Genomic DNA, 22,647 nt, shown 5'->3' with positions numbered 1-22,647 from the left:
AATACTCTGAAGATGTATCCAGTAGGTTTATGGACAAGCTGACAAAGTATGACTTCATACAATAGATACATAAAAGTAGTTGCCAATAAAAAAATCCCAAGAATTACACTTAATTGCTCAGAAACCTCTTTTAGAAGTAGTCAATAGTTTCTGATACATATGTGATTTAACTGACAGTGGAGGAAGATATTTTAAAAACAGTAATCAGAACAAGAGCAGGGTGGAAAAGTTCAGGGAGCCACAGTCTTTGTTGACAACAAAGGGCCTCTCTGTGTGTGAAAGGCACATTGTATGATATTTGCATATAAAATGTGATATTGCATGCTGGTGAGGAAATGGATGCTGAAAGTGGAGGATATGTGAAGGCTGGAAAGAAATGAAACGAGCATTCCTGCTACAAGTGTAATGTTTGTGTGCATCAATAATAATGTAGTAAGAGAAAAACTGGGCATCTGAGATATTCCCTAGAATGTAAAGGAGTGGAGACTGTAATGGTTTGGAGATGTGATGCATATTATGATGAGTCATAGAATGGTGAGAAAGTAGAGACCAACAAAAAGAAAGTCTGAAGATATGAGTAAGAATGGAAGGGGCTAGTCTCAGGATGCTACAGCACAAAAGATAAAGGATGGCAACAAGTAGAAAATCAAAATGTTGAATAAGTGTAGTAAAGATTGTTTGCCAACATAATACGGCAGTCCTGGTTTAGGACTAATGTTGCTGTAATTTAGCCCCAGGAGACATTGTCTCCAACTGGCTATACAACATGATCTGTGTCGTTACATTTTTGAACAAGGGAATCTAGCATCCCCACTCAGCTCAAAACAATATCTGTGTATCACGATTTCTGGGTTATTTCTCTTCATCAGCACAGAATAACTGTTTAGCTAGAGGTGGCGCTGCCAAATTCCCATTCGAAATATATAGTTTTCAAAGTGACAACTAGTCTTTGATTTATAAATTTAAAAAATTACTATTTTCTAATCTCACAACGTGAGAGATTCAGCAACAGTACTTTGGAGTAAAGATTGTTTGCCAACATAATATGGTAGTCCTAAACCAGGACTGCCATATTATGTTGGCAAACAATCTTTACTACAAAGTACTGTTGCTGAATATCTCATGTTGTGAGATTAGAAAACAGTAATTTTCTAATTGAAAAAGTGGTAAAACCAATTCAGTGAAACAGACATTAAATTGATTGTAATGTATTTTAGCGTGTGGCGTTTGGAATAGTTACATATTCATGTTTCAGATCCCAAAAGATTTTAGTTTCTACCTCAGGGTCACAACACATTCTAATAGTTCTATAAATTATTCTTTTTGCTTACATCTAGCACCTCATAAAGGCAGAGACTTTCTATCACTCTATATCATATTAAAAATCTGTGATTACAAAGGAAACACAGATGGATTGACACTAATATGAGTTTTAATATTCTGGATATTAGTTCTTGTAATTAGGTAGGTAGGAAGTTTGGTATGATTAAAAATATCTAAACAAAAGTCCAGTATCATTTACATTAATTCACCTTTTACATATTGTCTTTATCTTTTCATTCATTAGACTGTGGCCATACTGGGGCACTGCCTTAAAGAATCTTTAGCCGAATGTATCAACCCCAGTACTTATTCTATCAATCTAATTTGCCGAACTGCTGATCATTTTTCTCAAGCTTTAATGAAATTTCGTAGAAAAGTGAAGTCATGACTTCCAAGGTTTTCTGAATCATTAGTAATGTCAATGTTTTCTTGCTACTAGAACTGCCTCATTACACAATGATATGCAAATTAATTTAATTTTTTAATTTTTATTTTACTTATTGATAAGACAAGACCATTGTGTGTGGAAGGAAGAAGGCATAAATAAATGCAATGATCACAATACATGGTTTGTATCAACCCCTGGGAGATGAAAGAAAAGCAGATTCATCTTCCTTCAGAGCAGAGAAGAGAATCAGGAAGTTGACATAGGATTATGGAGATGGCAGAGCATTGGACAGAAACAAAAACTAACAATGGAACCAAAGTATTTGAACTTGAATACACAAACAGTCTAAACTGTACAAACTAATAAGTGAGCATATACCCAATAGACATATGAGTCAAATCATTTCCCATCATCTTAAGGGAATGACACAAGAATAATAGAGTTCTAGATATACCAGAAATAATAAGCTGGGCTGAACAAGCCAACAAGGAACATGTTAGTTGCTTGACACAATACATTTTAAAAAAGAAGTCAATATTGAGTCATGTAATCCTAGACACTTGCTTTTATGTCATTTTGATTTAATTAGTAGATCAAGATGGTCATGACGAACATTTTTACCAAAGGTGTGAATCAGACCTCACCATGGCTCTAACAATTACGAGTCAGATCAGATGCTGCAACACTTCTGTCAATTCACAGCATTAACCAATTCCATCATCATCATCATTTAACGTCCGTTTTCCATGCTGGCATGGGTTGGACGGTTTCACTGAGGTCTGGACAGCCAGCAGCTGCACCAGGCTCGAATGTGATCTGGCAATGCTTCTACAGCTGGATGCCCTTCCTAATGCCAACCACTCTGAGAGCGTTGTGGGTGCAGTCCAACAGTAGTTCTTTAATAACAACCGTAAAAGGATGTCTTTGAAATTCATCCTTATTTTAAATGTGTTCTACATCCATTAAACATTAAAAACTTGAAGTTATTTACAATATAATAGGCTTGAAAAGAACACATGACTGAAACAGCTGGTAAGCATATTCTAATCAGCATTTTTTCTTCACCATCCAGTGGACTCAATAGCAAAAAGGACATATTCTGGGTGTTAATTATTCTTCCATTCTATACCTTTAAGCTACTGTTCATGTCTACTCCTTAAGGAAGGAAGAAGGAAGGAATAGACAGAACAAATATGAAAAGAGAAGACTTAATGAGAATTCAATAAAACATACAAACACATGTGCACAAAGTATGCACATTTATGTCTGTAAAGATGTTTCTTTCTCCCCATCCCTTCTCTCATGCACACAAACAGATGGGTATGTTTTATAAAGTCGATTAAATTAGCAAGCGAACAATATCCCTTCTATAAAATTTTGAGTCATGTTTTTAAAATGTTTAAAGGTTAGCATTACATATGCAGGTATCATTTAAAAACATTTTGTGATAGCTTAAATACAAAACCTGCTAGAACCATTTGGATCCAGAAAGAGTTACAGAGAGTGGAATTGTGAAGGGTATTTATATGCTCGGGGGCTTAACTGAAATTTTGAAAAGCCTTCTTAAAGCTCATTTTACAAAAACAATAGTTTGAAGTTCAAGTGCCTCATTGGCAAACTGAGTTTTTGGATGGTATTAGAAAGCCAGACTGACCGAACAAATCTTTTAGTAATAAATACAACCATAAATTAAAAATTTATAATCTGAGATTAAGCACTGAATTTTGTACTATTGAGCGTCTTTCAAGGAATGCATTCATAAATGTTGATAATGTAGCACAAAATATGGACTTCAAATCAACAATCAAATTATTTGCTGCTGCTCTCCACTGGAGGAATTTTACATTGATGTAAATAAAGCGCAACAAAACTCAAAGATAAACACCACTAAGGCTGGATATTGTTTAAATCAAATATGCAGACATAAAAGCTGATGATGATGATGTGTGGGGAGAAAAATTATAAACCACTCCATATCAAACTTCAAAATATATTTTTTTTTAGATGTCCAGACAAATGCACACAAGTTTAATGGCTGTAACAGATAAAGCTAAAATAAGATAGGAGTACGTAAATGGGAGCAAAACTGAAAAGAAATCATGCTGTGGAAGAAAAATAAATCCGAATGTTTAGTAATTTTAATTAAAACTGCTCTACATTGAACAATTTTAAGCAAGTAATACAAATAAATTGTAAAAAAAATATAAGCCATATCTTCAACAGAAAAAAATACACCTGCACATATCAGATGATGGACTGAAGTGCGGATATGTTTGGGTGAAACATATCAGCAAATAAATTATGAAAATAACATGAAGCATGCAGAAACTGTTGGTAAGAGACACACATCTCAAAACCAAGTTACCTGTGAAGCTCCATAAAGTGTACAGAGAAGCTGTGAGAGCTGGGGAGAAGAGAAACAATTGCAAGAGTATTTAAGAATATTCTTCTAATCATTTGAAAATGATGTATTCCATATCAAAATAATTTAAATACTTGGTATATATTGATTTTAAATTTTAGCACAAGGCCAGTAATTTCAGGGGAGGGGATTAGTCGATTATATTGACCCCAGTGCTCAACTGGTACTTATTTTATCAACCCCAAATGGATGAAAGGCAAAGTCAACCTTGGCAGGAAAATAATTGGTATATATTAAGACAACATTATAACATATTCCCTCAATGTAGAGAGATGATTATAATAATTTAGAATGACTGAACCACCATGTTATTATTATAAAGAACCTTTTTTTTAAAACAATGTCAATTGAAATTTATCATAATATATGGTTGTTCAAAAAATCATGCTTGCAAAAATTTTCAGATAAAAATATTAAAATAAAATTATATATATGAGAGAGAGAAGAAATCTTTATTGAGTCATCAAAATGCTTTCATTTATGTAAATTATCACCATAACACAATTGTCAAGAGCAATCAAAAGGTCCCACTGATAACCATAATCTCAACATAATTCTGAAATGCTATTTTAATCTGGGCAGTGTAAATTAACTTACTTTGCTACTATTACAAAAATAAATCTGAAAGAAAAATAACATGATATAGAACAGATTTCCAAAGCATTTGAATAAATGAATGTGTATGTATATGAGTATGAATATGTGTTGTGTGTGTAGTCAGACAGACATTACAAAGCTCAAGGAATACTTGATACTATAACGATTCAAAAGAAACAGAACCATTTTTAAATTTATAAGGAAAAACAAATTGAAATATTTGTTGACAAATAGTGAAAGTGATCAACAGAAACTTGAAAAAAAAAAGAAAAGAAAAATACAATCACACATGCAAAACACATTTCAAATATTTATATTTAAGCTCCACTATTGAAAGCAATAATACATAAGTAAAATTATATAAATTTGATAGAATACTTAATCTTTTAGCTGGATGTTGTTGCCATAGAGGTAGTATTTACCTATTCAAACTAATCATGGTCACATTAAAATATCTTTTGATTCCTTTAAACCATTGGTTCTTGACTGGGTTCATATGACCCCTGGGGGTTCATATAAAATTTTGTTCTTAAAATATTTTGTGTATAAGTAATTTAAATTAAAATTTTTTTATACAATTCCTAAAATAGATTATTTTTCATCATTATCATCGTTTAACGTCCACTTTCCATGCTAGCATGGGTTGGACAATTTGACTGAAGACTAGCGAACACCAAATGGCTGCACCAGACTCCACTCTGATCTAACAGAGTTTCTACAGCTGGATGCCCTTCATAACACCAACCACTCCGAGAGTGTAGTGGGTGCTTTTATGTGCCACTGGCACGAGGGCCAGTCAGGCAGTACTGGCAATGGCCACGCTGAAATGGTGTTTTTTTACGTGCCACCGGCACAGGAGCCAGTCCAGCAGCACTGGCAATAACCTCGCTCAAATGTTCTTTCACGTGCCACTGGCACGGAAGCCAGTCAGCTGCTCTGGCAATGATCATGCTTGGATGGTGCTCTTAGTGCTCCACTGGCACGGGTGCCTGTCATCGAATTTGATTCGATTTCGATTTCACTTGCCTCAACAGGTCTTCGCAAGCAGAGTTTAGTGTCCAATGAAGGAAAGATACGCATAAGTGGGCTGGTTATATACATCAAATGTATATAAACCTCAAATGGCTATGGGGACACAGTAGGCAAAAAATAGTTGAGAACCACTGCTTCAAACAATTTAAAATGCCATTTTCACTCATTTTTACAATTTTCTAATACACATATTTCAAACACCGTTACTGCTATAACTGGTAAAGGAAGTAATTTAAAAAAACATCTTATTTGCTTGTGTTATATTATGTGTGTGAGTAATAATTACTTATATTTAATGATTGTGTTGCTATTGACAAGGGAGAAAGCGGATTTGGTTGGTGTTACTTTAAGTCTGTTATTGTGGGGCCAAGTCATAGAATTTTGTTGTTGATGCTAATTTATCTATTGCTTTACTGTTAGTTTTAAAATTAATGCCACATACAAATATTTACCAGCTTACTGTTTTTCTATTTATTTATTTCTTTGTTTACAAGGTGGTATCAAAAAGTTCCTAGACTAGTTCTGTAGCATGCCAACAAATGGCAACACACGGTTGTGTGCACAGTGTAAGCTAGAAGTGACCTTCATGAGGCAGTGTGCCACGTAACATAGCTGTATTTACTTCACAAGTTATGAAATTTGTGTTTTAGTGATTACATGTATGCTGTCGTCTGCAATTTTTGTCATGGACAGAAAGTTGGAACAAAGAGCCAACGTGAAATTTTGCATTAAACTTGGGAAGTCTGCTACAGAGACATTGAGCAGCCTTTGGTAAGCTTATGGTGACAAGACAATGGGCTGTATGCAATGTTTCGAAGACGATGAATGATCTGGAAAACCTGCCATGTGTCACCCTCAGAAATGTGAAGAAAATTCATCAGCTTGTGCATGAGGGTTGTCAAAGGACATTGCTGATGTTGTCGGTCTGTTTTATGGGTCCGTGCAGGCAATCCTAACACCTGGTTTCTTCATGACAACAATGCACCTTGTCACAAAGCTCTCTTCACTCATGAGTTTCATGCCAAAAACAACATGGTATTGCTTCCACACCTGCCCTGTTCACCAGATTTAGCACCTGCAGACTTCCATCTCTTCCACAAGATGAAAATGCAGCTCAAAGGTTGCCATTTTAACACCATTGTTGAAATGAAGAACAAATTGCAGAAGGTCCATGCCTTGCTTACAGGAAACGACTTCCAGGCCGGATTCCAAAAATGGCAGGAATGCTGAGACCAGTGTATTAATGCCCAAGATGACTATTTCGAAGGAGATGATGTTAAAACTTGGTTATTTTTTATTAAACATAACTAGTCCAGGAACCTTTTGATACCAGTTTCTGGGTTGTATGATATTGGTTATTTCTGATATATAACTTCAATTATATTTTGTTATGGTGGGATGAGTTATAAATATTTGGTTGAATGTATTTACTGCAATGTCTATGTTAATGACTGTGGTACTATTGAATTCTGAAAAATCTGGATTCTGTTTCTCAGTGGAACTCGAACTTCATAAAAGCATTTTTGCTTCTTATATTAGCATATAAATGTATTTCAAAGGGAATTGGTAGACGAACCAAAGAAAGGTAAGGGTGATTGTAAAAGGGTTGTAGAGCATGTGGGGAGAAGGTGGAGTTATCTAGGAAAGTGTTGTAGAAGGTGGTGTGGACGTGGATTATTATGGATATAAAGGGAAATTAATTGTGATGATATTATGTTACTGTTTATTATCTGAACATTATTTGAAAGCTAAGTGTCAAGGGCACTGAAGTATCTAACAATGGTATTTGTGAAAGTATTAGTGCTACAATTGGGCTGTATAACCTAGTAAGACAGTTGCTAAAACTGTTGTTGTGTACATAAGCATGTGTGTGTGTATGTGTGTGTATGTGAGAGAGAGTATGTTTCATGAGACTGGTTCTATTTTGAAAGCCTGTATTTCACTAATGGTTTTGTGAAATCACTGTAGCAGGACATCAGTGCAATTTTAACTATTAAAAAGAAATTACCTTCATATTAGGTTTTGGTTTCTAAACTGTATTTATTTTTACTGCTGATCTATATAAACCATAAGCCATTTAGTGCACAGCAATATAATCCAGTGGAATTACTTATTGAGAATCAATGAATGAAAAAAAAAAAACAACAAAAAAAATTTCTGTTCACTTTCCATCACTTTTAATTTCCAATAACTAATATTGCTTCCAAATTTTGGTACAGGGTCAGCGTGTTCGGGGAAGCAGGAACTCTGCAGGAACTTATTTTATCAACCCCAAAAGGATGAAAAGCAAAGTTGGCCGTGGCAGAATTTGAACTGAGAATGATGTAAAGACAGACAAAATGCTGTGGCATGTTAACAATTCTGCCAGCTTGATGCTTAACTAATATTAAGAAATATCATTGACCTTACTTATCAAAATTCCTGAAGATCTTTCTAAATTAATTTAGCATTCAACTTATTTCACTTAGACTAAGATCTAAGTGAAATTTACTTTAATGTTTAATTTTAAGCTAGACTAAAAGAGTTGACTATAACTTGGAGTTTTTTGTTATACAGGAAAGCTATAATAACAATCCTTACTTATAAAATAAAAAACAAAAAGTTATCAACATGCATGACAGAGAAACACATGCAGAGCATGAGGAGTGAGAGTGAACAAGGAGAAAGTAAGAGAAAAATATATTTAAATATATTTTAATCTTAATCAATAGGTCACAGAATGTTATATAGTACATCTCTTAAGTGATACTGACATATAGCTAGTGGGTGGGCATGTGGATGAACGAAAGGAAAACAAGAACACTGAAAGCAAGCAGGAAAATTCAATTAAAAAAAAGTAGATCTAAAGTGCACACTTACAAATTCCCCTTCCCACTAGCAAATCAGTTTATGGGATGAGGAAGTATGTAAACGTTTTTTTTTTTCTTATTAAAAGATAGGAAGGGAAAAAGTTTGGGAACAGCTAGCCAGAATATTAAGAATTCTTAACTGATTTCAGAAAAGATAAAAGAATGAACACGTAAGCAAAAACAGATTAATTATCATAAATTGATCATTAACAGCAAGTCAAGGTGGAAGAATTCTATACATCCACTTAACACTTAATTAACTAAATGCTTGTTTTCTTATTGAGAACAGTTCAAATAGCTTTCAATATTCTTCAAGATTATTATATAACAGAGCTAGCAGTTGAAACTAATATCATTATGTAAGATATAAAGAATATTTTAACTTTTTTTTTAACATGTAACATCTGTTGTGCCAGTAACAGATACAAAACTGTATTAGGACACTGAAACAGGTCACAACTGACATATAGAGGTCACAGCACTTCAGAAATATCAACAGCATACATTATTTGAATTCCATAATTCAATTCAGCCATCTAAATAAAACAAAAACAAACAAAAAAAAAATCTATTCCAACCCAATTAGATTTAATTAAAATTAAATGAAACTTGAATTAAGGGATATTGTAGTTAGTGATGTGGCATGAAGTAAATCTAAAGGCCAGCAACATCACAATGTTAATAACTTAAAAAACTGTTCATCACTTACAAAGTGGACAATACTTATAAACTAAGAAATAACTACTCAACCTGGAAGTATTAAAAATATCAAAGGCAGTGAACTCACAGAATAATTAACACATCAGGCAAAATGCTTAGTGGCATTTGGTCAGTCCTTATGTTCTGAGTTCAAATTCCACAAAGTTGACTTGCCCTTTCAGGGGCTTGATAAAATATGTACCAGTTCAATATTGGGGGTGGGGGTGTCAATGTAATCAGCTTACCTCCTCCCCCCAAATTGCTGGCCTTCTGCCAAAATGCGAAACTGATATTAATAATCACTTCCAATTTAGACACAAGGCCAGCAATTCTAAGAGAAAGCAAATACTGGACAAATACTACAAAACATTTCTTCAATGCAATATTCTAATAAATCTGCCAGCTTGCCACCCTGAAAGAGAAATCTATAATTGTTTCTAACAAACACAAGTCCTGTCACTTTTAAGGGAGATGGTTAGTTGAAAACATTACAGGTACTTTATCAACACCCAAAGGGATGAAAAGCAACAACATGATTTGATCTCAGAATGTAAAGAGCTTAGACAAATTTCATGAGGCATTTTCTCTTCTGCTCTAACAATTCTGCCAATCCACTGCAGTAATAATAATAGTAGTGATAATAATAATCCTTTCTACTATTGGCACAAGGCTTGAAATTTGGGGAGATGGGGTCGTCAATTACATCAACCCCAGTGCTCAACTGGTATCAACCTTTTATTTCATCAACCTTGAAAGGATGAAAGGGAAAGTTGACCTTGGCAGAATAATAATTCTTTCTACTATAAGTACAAAGCATGACCACAATGACCCCAAATTTCAACAAGCATTTATTTTATTGATCCCCAAAAAATGAACAGCAATGTTGATCTCAATGTAATTTGAACTCAGGACATAAGGCCTTATAAAATGCTGAAGCAGTTTGTCTGGTATATTAACAATTCTGCCAGCTTATCACTTCCTTTAATAATAATAATCCTCAGAGGGGAATGACATTAAGAAAGTTTCACAATTGATTCAAGCATTTTAATATCATTTTATAACATGAGTGATATTAAAAATAACAAAACCATATGAAGTGCAGATTGAGACACAGATGTTATAAGATTTACTATTTTACATTCAAGTTTTGCATCAGGTACTGCTGGTTTCATCACTAAACTAGTTGTCCTATCACATTGCCTAGTTTAAAACCACCATCTCTAGCCAATCCGGGAGACTATGGAATCACCCAACCTACTGGAAATAGCAATTAAATCTCCTGCAAGCCAGACCAACTGTTTTAATTAGAAATTTTTACATTTTTAATTGAAATAACATGTTAAATTATTCTAAGATTATGAAATAATCCCGAAATATTGATCCAGATCATTAATTTAATTAAGCGTAGCGTAAGTTAGCCTAATACCCAATTAAACGGACTTGTTTTATAGACGTGCTTACAATAATCAAGTCTGGTTTAAAGTAATTCAAAAATTTCTAATTACATGTATTGATATTGGAGTATGAGAAGCTAATTATATATTTTTAATAACATATCACAATGTAAGGTGGAAGCCGAGCCAAACAACAAGCAACAAATTAAAAATCCAAATTGCAATTTTATTTTTCAAAAAATATTACAAGAGTTTCTATCTGGAATAGCCAAATGTTTCCTATACTATAACATTGCACCATTCCTAACAATGACTACCACTAGTGAACTGACTAGATTTGAACTCAACATTAAAGCAAGCAACATATGGCTTCAGCTCTGTGCATGTGTGTGGGTTCTAAATTAAAGTTATTTTAGAGCAACGTCAAGTATAGCAATGAAACATTTGACAGAATCAAATTCACTGCAAAATCTTTGTTGACTGAAATCAGTTTCATTTAATGGTTTATACAATCTGGATTTACAATATTACACTTGCATACAACTGCAGCAACCCAGGTTCTTTTTAGAAAATTTAATATTTATTTTAGAGGTATTCCTGCTAGGCAAGTGATTTGATCTGAGGCTATGTGTTGAACCTAAAATGATTTCAACATGGAAGACATAACCAATGAAAAGCACACAACAACAGTTAATTTTACACAAACATTTGTTATTTGGTGTCACAATTTTTATTGCATCAACTGTGACATAGCCACTGATGTGATTCCACTGCAGTCTATGTTTTTGAATGGCTAATATGCATCTTCAATGTTGTAATTGATTTGATATTTAGATATCTAAACATAAGATTATACTTCTTTCACCAAGGGAAAGTATCTGATAGTACACTAGTATAAGCATGATCTGAGTAGATGTCAGGTTATGCTGTATGTTCAAATCTTACCGTAGATGTTTAATAGTATATGAGTAAGTCACATCTACTTGTCACATTACATTGAAATGTAAGAATAAATATAAAGGTTTTCTGAAATAAATCAATATTCTATTCGGAGCAAAATAAAGGGAAATTATTAAATACTACAGGAACCAAAAGTAAGTATTGGTTATTTACATAGTTCTGTGATTGATGACAAGAATAATATACCAGATTCATTTCAAACTTTGGTGGAAATGTGTTTTAAATCAAACATTTATTGTACACTAATGAAAATTTGAAGAAAATATCCATGTATCTTTAAATTAAGCTAATGAAAGCTAAAATTGATCCAGAGGATCTAGAACCTAATGAGGAGATGCAGCTGCTCTGATTTAGTGCCATGTGTGTGTGGTTGGATCCACTTTAAAAAAATAAGCATATATTTCCGTTTTAAGACTAAATACAAATTCCGGCAGTGAAATATAATCAAAGCTCAATGCATAAATATCTGCAACTAACAATTTTATTGTTCTATTCTGCAAAGAAAAGGCCAGAGACAAGCAGACACAGATAGATTGCAGAATAAGAACACACATACAAATATAAGCATACAGTGTCACAAGCATACATAAATATTTGGGCTGAAATTAGCAGACACTGTCAAATCAGGAACAATATTTATACACACAGAGTTTTAGCTTATAAATTATGCAGAATGCAACTATAAAAAAGATGAAAACTCAACAGGGAGCCAATTATTAGGTAAATTAATGTAAGGTGTGAAAAAAAATACAATTTGTGATCAACAACCAAAATTCCTTAACTGAATTAATACAAAACATATTTAAATAATTAGAAAATATTTACTAGTTGCACTGGGAATTTGTGAAAAAACTTGAGTGGGCATATGGCAAATTTTAAATTTTTCATTTCTCAACAGAAATCATCACTGAGTCTGTCAGTCTCCCAACCCACACCCCACTATTATGATTTGGTGGGCGGTGCCAAATATATTAGGGACTTGTTCTCCTGTGTTGCTTACTAGCAGTAATTCATCTTTAAGAACTACAGTAACAGGAATTGACATCAGTAAAGATTTTTACCATGGCTGGTATAAAAACAGCATAGCTAAACTGGCTGGCCACAGATGTTAATCATTTACCATATTTGGGATCAAAAGACTTTTAAACCACAACACTGCAGAGGACATTAACAAAGCTCTCTCTCTAAAACCCATGTTTCATCAACTCTAATGACCTCAACATTGTTATGCTTCATGTTCTTAATATGGTTAATTCTAATCAATCACTCCCCACCTTTATTTCTTTTTCGCTTGCACACCATCATCGCCAACACACAACCAAGACAGCTTACAACAAATGTGCACGGTTCCATAAATTTGAAACCTGAAAAACATCCTCTAAAAGGGTCAACAATACAAAGATGTAATTACTGCTCCTACTCATCTCAGTAGGAACAATTAATAATTAGGATCCTTAAACTAGCTATAAATTCATTCCAAATGCTATATTTCCACTTTTGGACCACTGAGTACTTTAGATCTATCAATTTGCTGCTATTCTCCAATATTTTAAGTGTACTACTCATTGGAGTACTGCTTACATATCATAGGATATTATTGCTTTCATATACACAGACATTCAGCTAATTGACAAACCCCATCAACACAGTACAACTACTGACTAGCTCCCCATATTAAATAATTTAACTGGAAGTTCCAACCTATGGATGTTCAAACAGTAGCAACCACGTCAATGATACTAAGAGGTCTACAGAAAACCTAGACTATTACCAGTCATCAAATTTATGAGTAACGTATGTGTGTGTGTTAGATGACAAAACTGGCAACACATCACAAAGTATTTTGGGGGGTATTAACTCCTCTCAAGTTTTGAATTCAAAGCTGACCTAATCCAGAGTACGGAAGTAAAAGGTTTTCCTATATCAGACTTCACTCCCAGTGAAGAATGTTAACCTCAGATCGCAAAACATTGACATAGCTTTAATTCTCGGTGGACTTACAAGTATTTTTCAAACATTAGATGTAAGTATCAATAATTCATTCTTAAGGTTAGATTTATGGATACTACTTCTGAGGAGCTGAAATTCATTCTAGAATCTAATATATATCACGTAGGAGAAATCTATATGATCTCAAAATGAATATAAAAAAAAGCACAAGCATGAAATATAGTAATAATACTTATTTCATGCATCAAAACACAGATCTAAGTAACAACAAGCATAAATAAGGCCATGTAGCTCATAAATATTTACTGTTTCTCTTTCTCTCATATCTATTACACAAATCAGACAGCTTAGTGAAATCAATTTACATCTCATAATTATTGTATATTATCACTAACCTACTGCAATAAAGTGTAATATTCAATATGTACTTGGCAATCAGCATGTTTAACTGCTGATGTATTCACCTGTTTGATGCGTTTTGCATCACATCTCTCCGCTACAGGATATCAGTGTTGCATTTTTAATTCAATGTTGCTTTGGAGACTAAAATTTCTAAAGCATATAGAAATATAACTACTCTCCATGCAACTAACAGCCTCCTCTAAAAACATTTTTTTCATAGCTAGATTAGTGTCTCCCGCTTTCTCTGTTACATTAATTTTAAAATTCTTTCCATGGATCAATGATCCATTCACAGAAAAGGGCCCACATACTGCCTCATTTCACATACATTTTTTTTCTTCATCCTCACATCTTGTTATCATTTCACTAGTTTCCCATTATGTCCTTAAATGGTTTATCGATACTAATATCTAATGCTTGAAAAACACTTGCAAGTCCACTAAAAATTAGAACTATGTCAATGTTTTGCAATCTGAGGTTAACATTCTTCACTGGGTGTGCCCTAAATTAGTTCAATACAGGAAAAGATTTTTATTTTTCCATACTCTACTGGGTAGTAAACTCCAAACTTCCATGATTTTCTACATGCTACCCTTGTGGATGCACATGGATGATATTTCCTTTTTGAAATTTCTCTTTTGGCTGAGTTTTCTCTTAAAAAACAACCATTAGTTTTAACTTAATACCATCAAACATATCAAATTTGGGCTAACACCCACAGAAATTCCATTTCTACATTGTAACATTTACAGATGAGATAATTCCTCAATTTATAAATGTTGAACTCTAATCTATGAACAAACTGGGTCAATTTTGACATGATATATGGAAACTTAAATTTTTGCATTCAAGACGGAGGTCAACTTTTACGTAAGTAAGATACAGTGTGTGCACACAAGCACACACATGTAAATTATGTGAAGAGAGGTTCCTGTCATGCCAGGCAATTTAAAAAAGGTATACAAAGAAAACATTCATTTGTTGAGGCAATGAAAAATAAATATAAAGGTGTAAACTAACATTTAAACTGACACAAAACTAATGAGGTTACTAGTGCAAGTAGAAAGGTGTGAAAAAGTAACATTGATTCTAAGCAATGAAAGATTTCTGCACAACTAAAATATGAAACGACAACATGACCAACAATGAACAGAACTAAATCACACAGAAAGAATGACTTACCTATGTCAGAGGAACTTAAGTCTAAAAAAGATGTTTTAAGGATTTTTTTTTCAATCATTTAAAGACAACTTTAATAATGTTTTTAGACATATGGAAATTCTAAATGATTTCACCCAGTATTTTCATTACTATATTAAAATGTTTCTTATATTAGTAAAAACCACCAATACTTCAAATTATTTAACAAATATTAATAAATATTCCATAAATTTAATTAAGGCCAATAAATGTTGCATTGGTGAAGTTTTGCTTTAATTTTATGAGGAACTAAAAATTTTTTATTGAAGTATGTATAAAACTTCAAATTTGTAACTAAACAAAAAAATTTGTAACTAAACAAAAAAAAAAGAAAAGAAAAAAAAGGAATCCTTAATTTCACAAAGAGTATTTTTATGTTGTTTGTTTGGAATTCAAATATGAAACAGTTTGCCATTATTTTGATTTATGAATATCTCTCATCTTTTGAACCAAAATTTGTGATAAAACCTCAGCTGAAATTGTCATTCTTAGGAAAATACATTTAAAATTAAGCATTGTTTATTAATAGTTCAACATCATATAACTGAAAATTTTTATTTCAGCTTAAACCATAAACTTATAGAAACAACAACTATTAAAATTGTTATTAATATCAAAAAATATTAGAAAATATCAGAAGTTAGATGCATTATTTATGTCCAAGAACTTATGCATGTACACATGTTTGCACATCCAAGGTTTCATGCTGAATATTCCAAGAGAAGTATTCAAAAGACAGGAATTTATTAATAGTTGTATTTCTTTGTAAAATGTAGAAACAATATAACCAAATGGTTAAGTTAGATTTACAATCACAGAGTCTCAGGTTTCATCCCACAGTACGCCATCTTAGGTAAGCATTATTTTTTATAGCCACAAGTCAAGCCTTAGTTTATGAGTGAAATGGGATAAAAGGAAACTGTCCATAAGCCTGTCAGATGGACTGCATCTCTAATTCAACAGTTCAACTTTTTCACACTGTATCACACAGATTCCACCTGAGAACAACAATAAGGGTACTCGTGTCTGTGGAATACACAACCACTTACATGGTAATACAGCGATCATTCAGTTGAATAAACAATTGAAAACTAATTTTTGGAAATTCAAAGATCTATTTATATTGTGTCAAGTTACAGAGAAACTATTTATGAAGATACTCTGAATGAGTAAAGTGACATCTGGTGAAGCTAACAATGTTTATACCTTTGACATCTGATAATACATCATATGTGTATAACTGACACGAGACTAATCACTTCTGAACCAATTTCAATGTAATGACATGAAAACAGAACAGTCAGGGTGAGTGCACTTTTATACTTCTTACAACATCTGATAATATATTTTATATGTATAATTGATGAAAACAAGTAACTTTTGAATTAATTTTAATGTAATGCCATTAAAATATCAAGTAGTGGGACGAGTGTTTATATATTAAATGAGCTTCACTTTTGATTTGAAATTTTAATATTTTTGAAGTTTTTTCAAATAATAGAAAGTAATATTAATAAGTCTGGCTGAAATATTCCTTGACAAAAAGTGACAGTACAAAATGGTTAATATTAGATCTACATAAGAGATGAATACTAATAGAAGTTTTAGCAATCGTTAACAAACCTTCTTCTTCATCAGTGTCATCAGTGTTGAAATCAAAGCATTCAGAATCCTCTTCAACCATTTCCTGAATAGAGAAAGCATAAAACTTTATCAATATAAACAATAAAAAGTTCAGTGAACTTCCAGTGCCAAGTTCATCTAAAATCATCAATATTTAACTATTTTTTCCAAGTTGATATTAATTAAATCAGTTTCTTGGAATCATTTTCTATCATTCCAATTATGCAAAAACTCAGAACCTTCCTATGTTATTGCATTCTAAAGAATTTAGTATAATTTCTTTTCAAACACAGTGATGGTATCTTCCTTTTTCTACCAATGATGTAAGTTAAGAAGTTAGACTAATGACCTCAGAATAGAACGTGTATATCTCTGGAAAGGTAATTGCTTCAACAAATGATACAACCAATACTAGACTGGGTGTGAGGAGATATAAAACATGAAAAAACATAGAATAATTTTTTAAAAACTCTTGCTTATAGAGAGAAGAATTCATATTTGTTTAGTAGGTAGTGTGATCTAAGATTGTGCTGAAAATGAAATAGTTTGCATACACCTACACTATTATATTCATATTTATTTAGAATAATAACAATTATCCTCTCTACTATAGGACTAGCCAATAACATTAATTCCAGACAAAGTCAACCTCAGTGGAATTTAAACTCAGAACATAAAGACAGATGAACCACCAGTAAGGATTTTGTCTGGCAAGCAAACAATTCTGCCAGCCTGCTGCCATCTTGATGATGATCATCATCATCATCCTTTCAACTATAGGTACAAGGCCTAAATTGTGTGGGGAGGAGGGAAGTCCATCACATCAACCCCAGTACTCAACTGGTACTTTATTGACCCTGAAAGGATGAAAGGGAAAGTTGACCTTGGCAGAATTTGAACTCAGAATGTAAAGTGGGAAAAAATGCTAAACATTTTGCTCAGTGTACTAACAATTTTGTGGAGGCGCAATGGCCCAGTGGTTGGGGCAGAGGACTCGCGGTTTTGATTCCCAGACCTGGCGTCGTGTGTGTTTATTGAGCGAAAACACCTAAAGGTCCATGAGGCTCCGGCAGGGGGTGGTGACAACCCCTGTTGTACTCTTTCGCCCCAACTTTCTCTCACTCTTTCTTCCTGTTTCTTGAGTAACGCTGTGATGGATTGGTGTCCTGTCAGCTGGAAGGAAGACATATGCCATAGAAACCGGGTCCATGAGCCTGGCTAGGCTTGAAAAGGGCACATAAAAAATTTTTAAAAAAAAACTAACAATTCTGCCATCTCGTCACCATAATAATAATAAAAATAATGGTATTAATTATAAAAAATCCTTTTGTCACACATCTACAACACCACTTTACTGTATTACCAAAATTTAAATCTTACACTCTTAAATAATTATATTTCAAACTGACCTCTCCAGCATAAAATTCTTCACTCAAAGCTTCAAATACTTCACCAGTGATGTCTGACAATGAATCACAAGGAATACCCTCACAGTTGTTTTTCAGCTGGATATTTCCTTCACAGATATTTTCTTTGTCACTTCTAAAACAAAGCATACAAAAAACAATCTCATATTATAGACAACAATTAATATAAAAAAAAAAGATCAGTTTCTTTTTTTTGTCTTTTATATCATACTAAGTTTAATGAGTTACTTTGAGCTACCAGTCTAGATATTTTTTGGGTATTTCATGATTCTTTTCTCAAAATTTAGTTTTAACAATAACTTATATAAAATTTGGTGAATCCATGATATCAGGATCTCTATGGCTCTCACTACAACCAATTGCATGTGGTAGTGATTCAACTTTTCTCTAAAGCTCATTACAAATTTAAGCAAAATTCCTCAATCCTATAAAAAAAAAAAAAAAAACCATCATCACCATTTAACATCCATGTTCCATGCTGACATGGGTTGACTAGCTTGACAGGACCCAATTGGCCTAAGAACTGCATTGTGCTCTAGTGTTTAGTCAGTATAGTTTCTACAGATGGATGCCCTAACTAATGCCAACCACTATAGTGTGTACTGGATGTTATGTTATAGCATTCTTCTTTATACCAGAACCAAATACCTTACTGTGCGAGTTTGGTTCAGTCTTCAATCTTATGCCAGGTTTTCTTCAACAGTGGGTTTAGCAAAACTTTTTATCAGCTAACAACACTTCATCAAGCATACATCTTGCATTAACACTGCAATAATATATCTATGAAGATAAATTACAGAAAGAATGGTAGGACCTGTGATCTTTATATGGCAGCCAGATTTGGTGAAAAACAGAGAAACCAGGCGGCAGTTTATCGAAATAGGATGTAGTGTATCATCAGAATCGCACCCTGCTTAAGGCACTGAAGGGTCAGGTGATAGTGGTGGTATTAAACTGAGCAGACACAAAGCCCAACACCAAAAAGGCAAGTAGAGTCATTCTGATGGTCTTCTAGTTTCTGTTTAAGTTTTACTTACAGGACTTGAGCCACTTTGAGACTTCAGTAGAAGACGCTTGTCTCGGAAGGGTTTTAGAACGGGATCAGACCCTGAACTACATGATTATGCACCTCAGTTTGTATCTCAAACATACTGAACATTCATCACAACATTAATTTGTGGTTTCTCATTGCAGTAGGTACAAATACATAACATTATAATAGCAACAAAAAGGATGGGGGGGGGGGGCAGAATTAGAAGGTAGACAGAGAGAGAGAGAAGGACAGACAGAGATGAAGGTGAGGGGAGATACAGAGAACTAAGATGCGAAGGGTGAGAGATGTAACTTTAGAGTGGGAACAGAAAGCCAAGAAAAGAGAGAGAGAGAGAGAGAGAGAGAGAGACATCTAAGTGGTACAGGAGATTAATTAAAAATTTAGACTGAAAATGTTCCTAGTTAAAAACAATTTAAGCAACTCTTTTACTTACTCTTGACCATCTCCTCCTGTGCGGTATTTTATCTTTTCTTTGAGGCTTCGTAAATCTTCGTTAGCCTCTTTCAGCAGATCATAATTGTTTATCTCGGGACTGTTGGGTACTTCAATAAGAGAGGAAGACATTGGAACCCGTGGGCTAAGAGCCAGCCGAGACTGAGCTCGAGAAGCAGAAGTCTGTGCAACTTTACATCTTGACTCTGCTTCTGCTAATTTAGCACTGTGAAAAAGAGGGGAAACAAATATATAAAGTATTGTACTTCAAATAGAGAAGGAAAATAAGAACTAAACTGAAACACACATATAAAATACTATAGATACATATAATAGTCAAAATATAAATGGAAAATTTAAACAGAATTTTTCAATAACTGCTGAAAATTCAAAATCATATAAAAAGCTAAAGTCATCAGTATCATTATTATTATTATTATTATCACTAAGGTGGTAAGCTAAGAGAACATTAGTATGCTAGACAAATTGCTTAGCAGTATTTTGTCTGTCTAAGCGTTTTAAATTCAAATTCTGCCGAGGTCAATTTTGCCTTTCCTCCTTTCAGGGTCATTGAAATCTTATTTGATATTATTATTATTATTATTATTATTATTATAAGTGATGTGTCAACGAAGGCTGATTCAGGGACAAGTTTATACCATATCATTGTTTCAACATCCACTTTTTCATGATTAAATGGGTCAGAAAAGACTTTACTAAGGCAGATTTTTCTACAGCTGGATGCTCTTTATGTTGCCAACCTTTATTTGTTTCCAAACAAGGTATTATTTCCCCTGGTCTAATGAACAATAGATTGCCTGGACATACTTTCAATGGAAGATTACATAAAAATGACACTTTTTGTTCACAATCTATGTGTACATGTTAAGAGAAGGAGAATACATTCTCATTCACACACATGAACACACATAAACAGACATGCACAAACACGCACACAAACACAATGGGCTTCTAGTTTTGGTCTATTAAAGTTCACTCGTGATATAGTCAACTGGTGCCTTCTATAGCCACTGTTCATGCAAGCATGCAAGTGAGAGTGAACCCCAAGCTATGTGGTCCCAAAGCAAACTGCTTAACCACACAGTCATATCTACACACACACACACACACACACACACACACACACACACAATATATATATATATATATAGCAGCTGTAATTAATACATATTGATTCTCAACTAGCTTTCTTTTCATTTGATTCATTTTTAGTCTCTTAAAACAATGCAAAAGATTTACGTCAAGTTATTGGTTTCAAAGTTTGGTGCAAAGCCAGCAATTTTGTGGGGAAGCGTTAAGTTGAGCTGGCAGAAACGTTAGTGCGCCAGGCGAAATGCTTAGCGGTATTTCGTCTGTCGTTACGTTCTGAGTTCAAATTCTGCCGAGGTCGACTTTACCTTTCATCCTTTCGGGGTCGATAAATAAAGTACCAGTTTCGCACTGGGGTCGATGTAATCGACTTACTCCCTTTGTCTGTCCTTGTTTGTCCCCTCTATGTTTAGCCCCTTGTGGGCAGTAAAGAAATATATATTGACCCACGTTCAACTGGTACCTATTTTATTGACTCTGAAAGGGTGAAAGGCAAAGTCAACCTCAGTGGAATTTGAACTCAGAACATAAGGATAGATGCCCAGCATACTAATGATTCTGCCAGTTTGTAGCCAAACATCAATATTGCAAAGAACTGTCAATCTTGATTACAGAATAAATTCCTATTAAAAATAATTTACCTGTAAATATACAGTATATGTTGCTCAGGTTTTCTAATCGGTTACATCAATTGTAGCAGATACGATTATATAAAAAAAAAAACTTCTTTTGTTATACATACCGAAGTGACTCTGTTTCTTTACTATAATTTTGTATCACAGTTGTTAGTTGTTCATTGTTCAAAGGTTCTAAAAGAGAAGAAATGTACATGAGGAGTACTAATTGATATATATTAAAACAATGGGTTCTGGTATGATCACAGATACATTTATAGACAAGGTAGAACACACCAAGTTGTTAATAATCACTATCAGTATATTCTTCCCCTATCATTCATTCTTAAAAACTCCTTCATGACCATAGTTTAAAGTTTAGTGCTCTTGAAAATATTAAAAAAATTGGAGGGTTTTGGTAAAATGGTTAACTTTAATATTATTAAACTGCTGTTTATAACATAAAATGTTCTTCCATAAAATTATGGTGGAATATTTAAAATGAAATATGAACACTAAGATGAGGTGGTTTTGTATGATAAAATCTGGTATGGTTTTCAATGGGTTGGTATCAAAAGTGGCTGGTTTTTGTACGATAGGACCAGAAGTGTGATCTCAGATGTTAGCATAAAACTGGAAGTGTTGTTTGAGATGAGTTGGCTATCAAGAAGTTTGATACCTGATTACATCAATTCCAGTATTCTATTAGAAATTGTTTCAGTAATTCTAGAGATGAAAAGCAAAAATGGACCTCAACAATATTTGGATATGGAACATTGTTGAATGAAACTAAATGACGTTTAGTCAGGTGATCTATTTCAGCAACACTACTGATCTTTAAACATTTGTTAGCAATTTTTTAAAAATATGGCAGCCAGAGGAGAGAATACAATGCTTCATAATATTTTTTAGGGACAAGACTAGTGCGAAGAAGGGAAGGATGCTCAGTCTGGAGACAAGGCCCAAGTGTTTGTAACATGGACCAGCTGGTGGAGTTAAACATAGTGATGGTTTAAATCTACTCCACCAAATTAACAAACAACTTTGATATTTAACAGTGTGCATACATATGTTATGCTATGAATTAAAAGAAAGAGAGAGACAAACTCAGAGAGAGATAGAGAGACAGACAGTGAAAGAAGATGGTGTTTAGCAAAAGGTAATGCAGTAA

The 22,647-nt window shown here is 33.5% G+C and overlaps 1 protein-coding gene across 6 annotated transcripts in view; it reads right to left on the bottom strand.

The window, feature by feature from the left end:
* LOC115214537 (kinesin-like protein KIF21A) overlaps positions 1-22,647 on the bottom strand; it is a 176,923-nt gene that overhangs the window by 57,669 nt on the left and 96,607 nt on the right. For 4 of the 6 annotated variants that reach the window (XM_029783744.2, XM_036504851.1, XM_036504850.1 and 1 more), the window contains exons 12-17: positions 21,605-21,671; positions 19,754-19,978; positions 18,249-18,381; positions 16,840-16,903; positions 15,199-15,219; positions 4,077-4,115 (exon numbers count right to left, since the gene is read on the bottom strand). In XM_029783744.2, the coding sequence (XP_029639604.1) occupies positions 4,077-4,115; positions 15,199-15,219; positions 16,840-16,903; positions 18,249-18,381; positions 19,754-19,978; positions 21,605-21,671 (549 nt within the window). The remainder of the gene's footprint in view (positions 1-4,076; positions 4,116-15,198; positions 15,220-16,839; positions 16,904-18,248; positions 18,382-19,753; positions 19,979-21,604; positions 21,672-22,647) is intronic. The other 2 variants (XM_036504853.1, XM_036504854.1) reach the window with 2 other exon arrangements.

Source organism: Octopus sinensis, linkage group LG7 (genome assembly GCF_006345805.1).
Source record: "Octopus sinensis linkage group LG7, ASM634580v1, whole genome shotgun sequence".
Lineage (NCBI taxonomy): Eukaryota > Metazoa > Mollusca > Cephalopoda > Octopoda > Octopodidae > Octopus > Octopus sinensis.
This window is presented reverse-complemented; position numbering and strand designations above follow the sequence as displayed.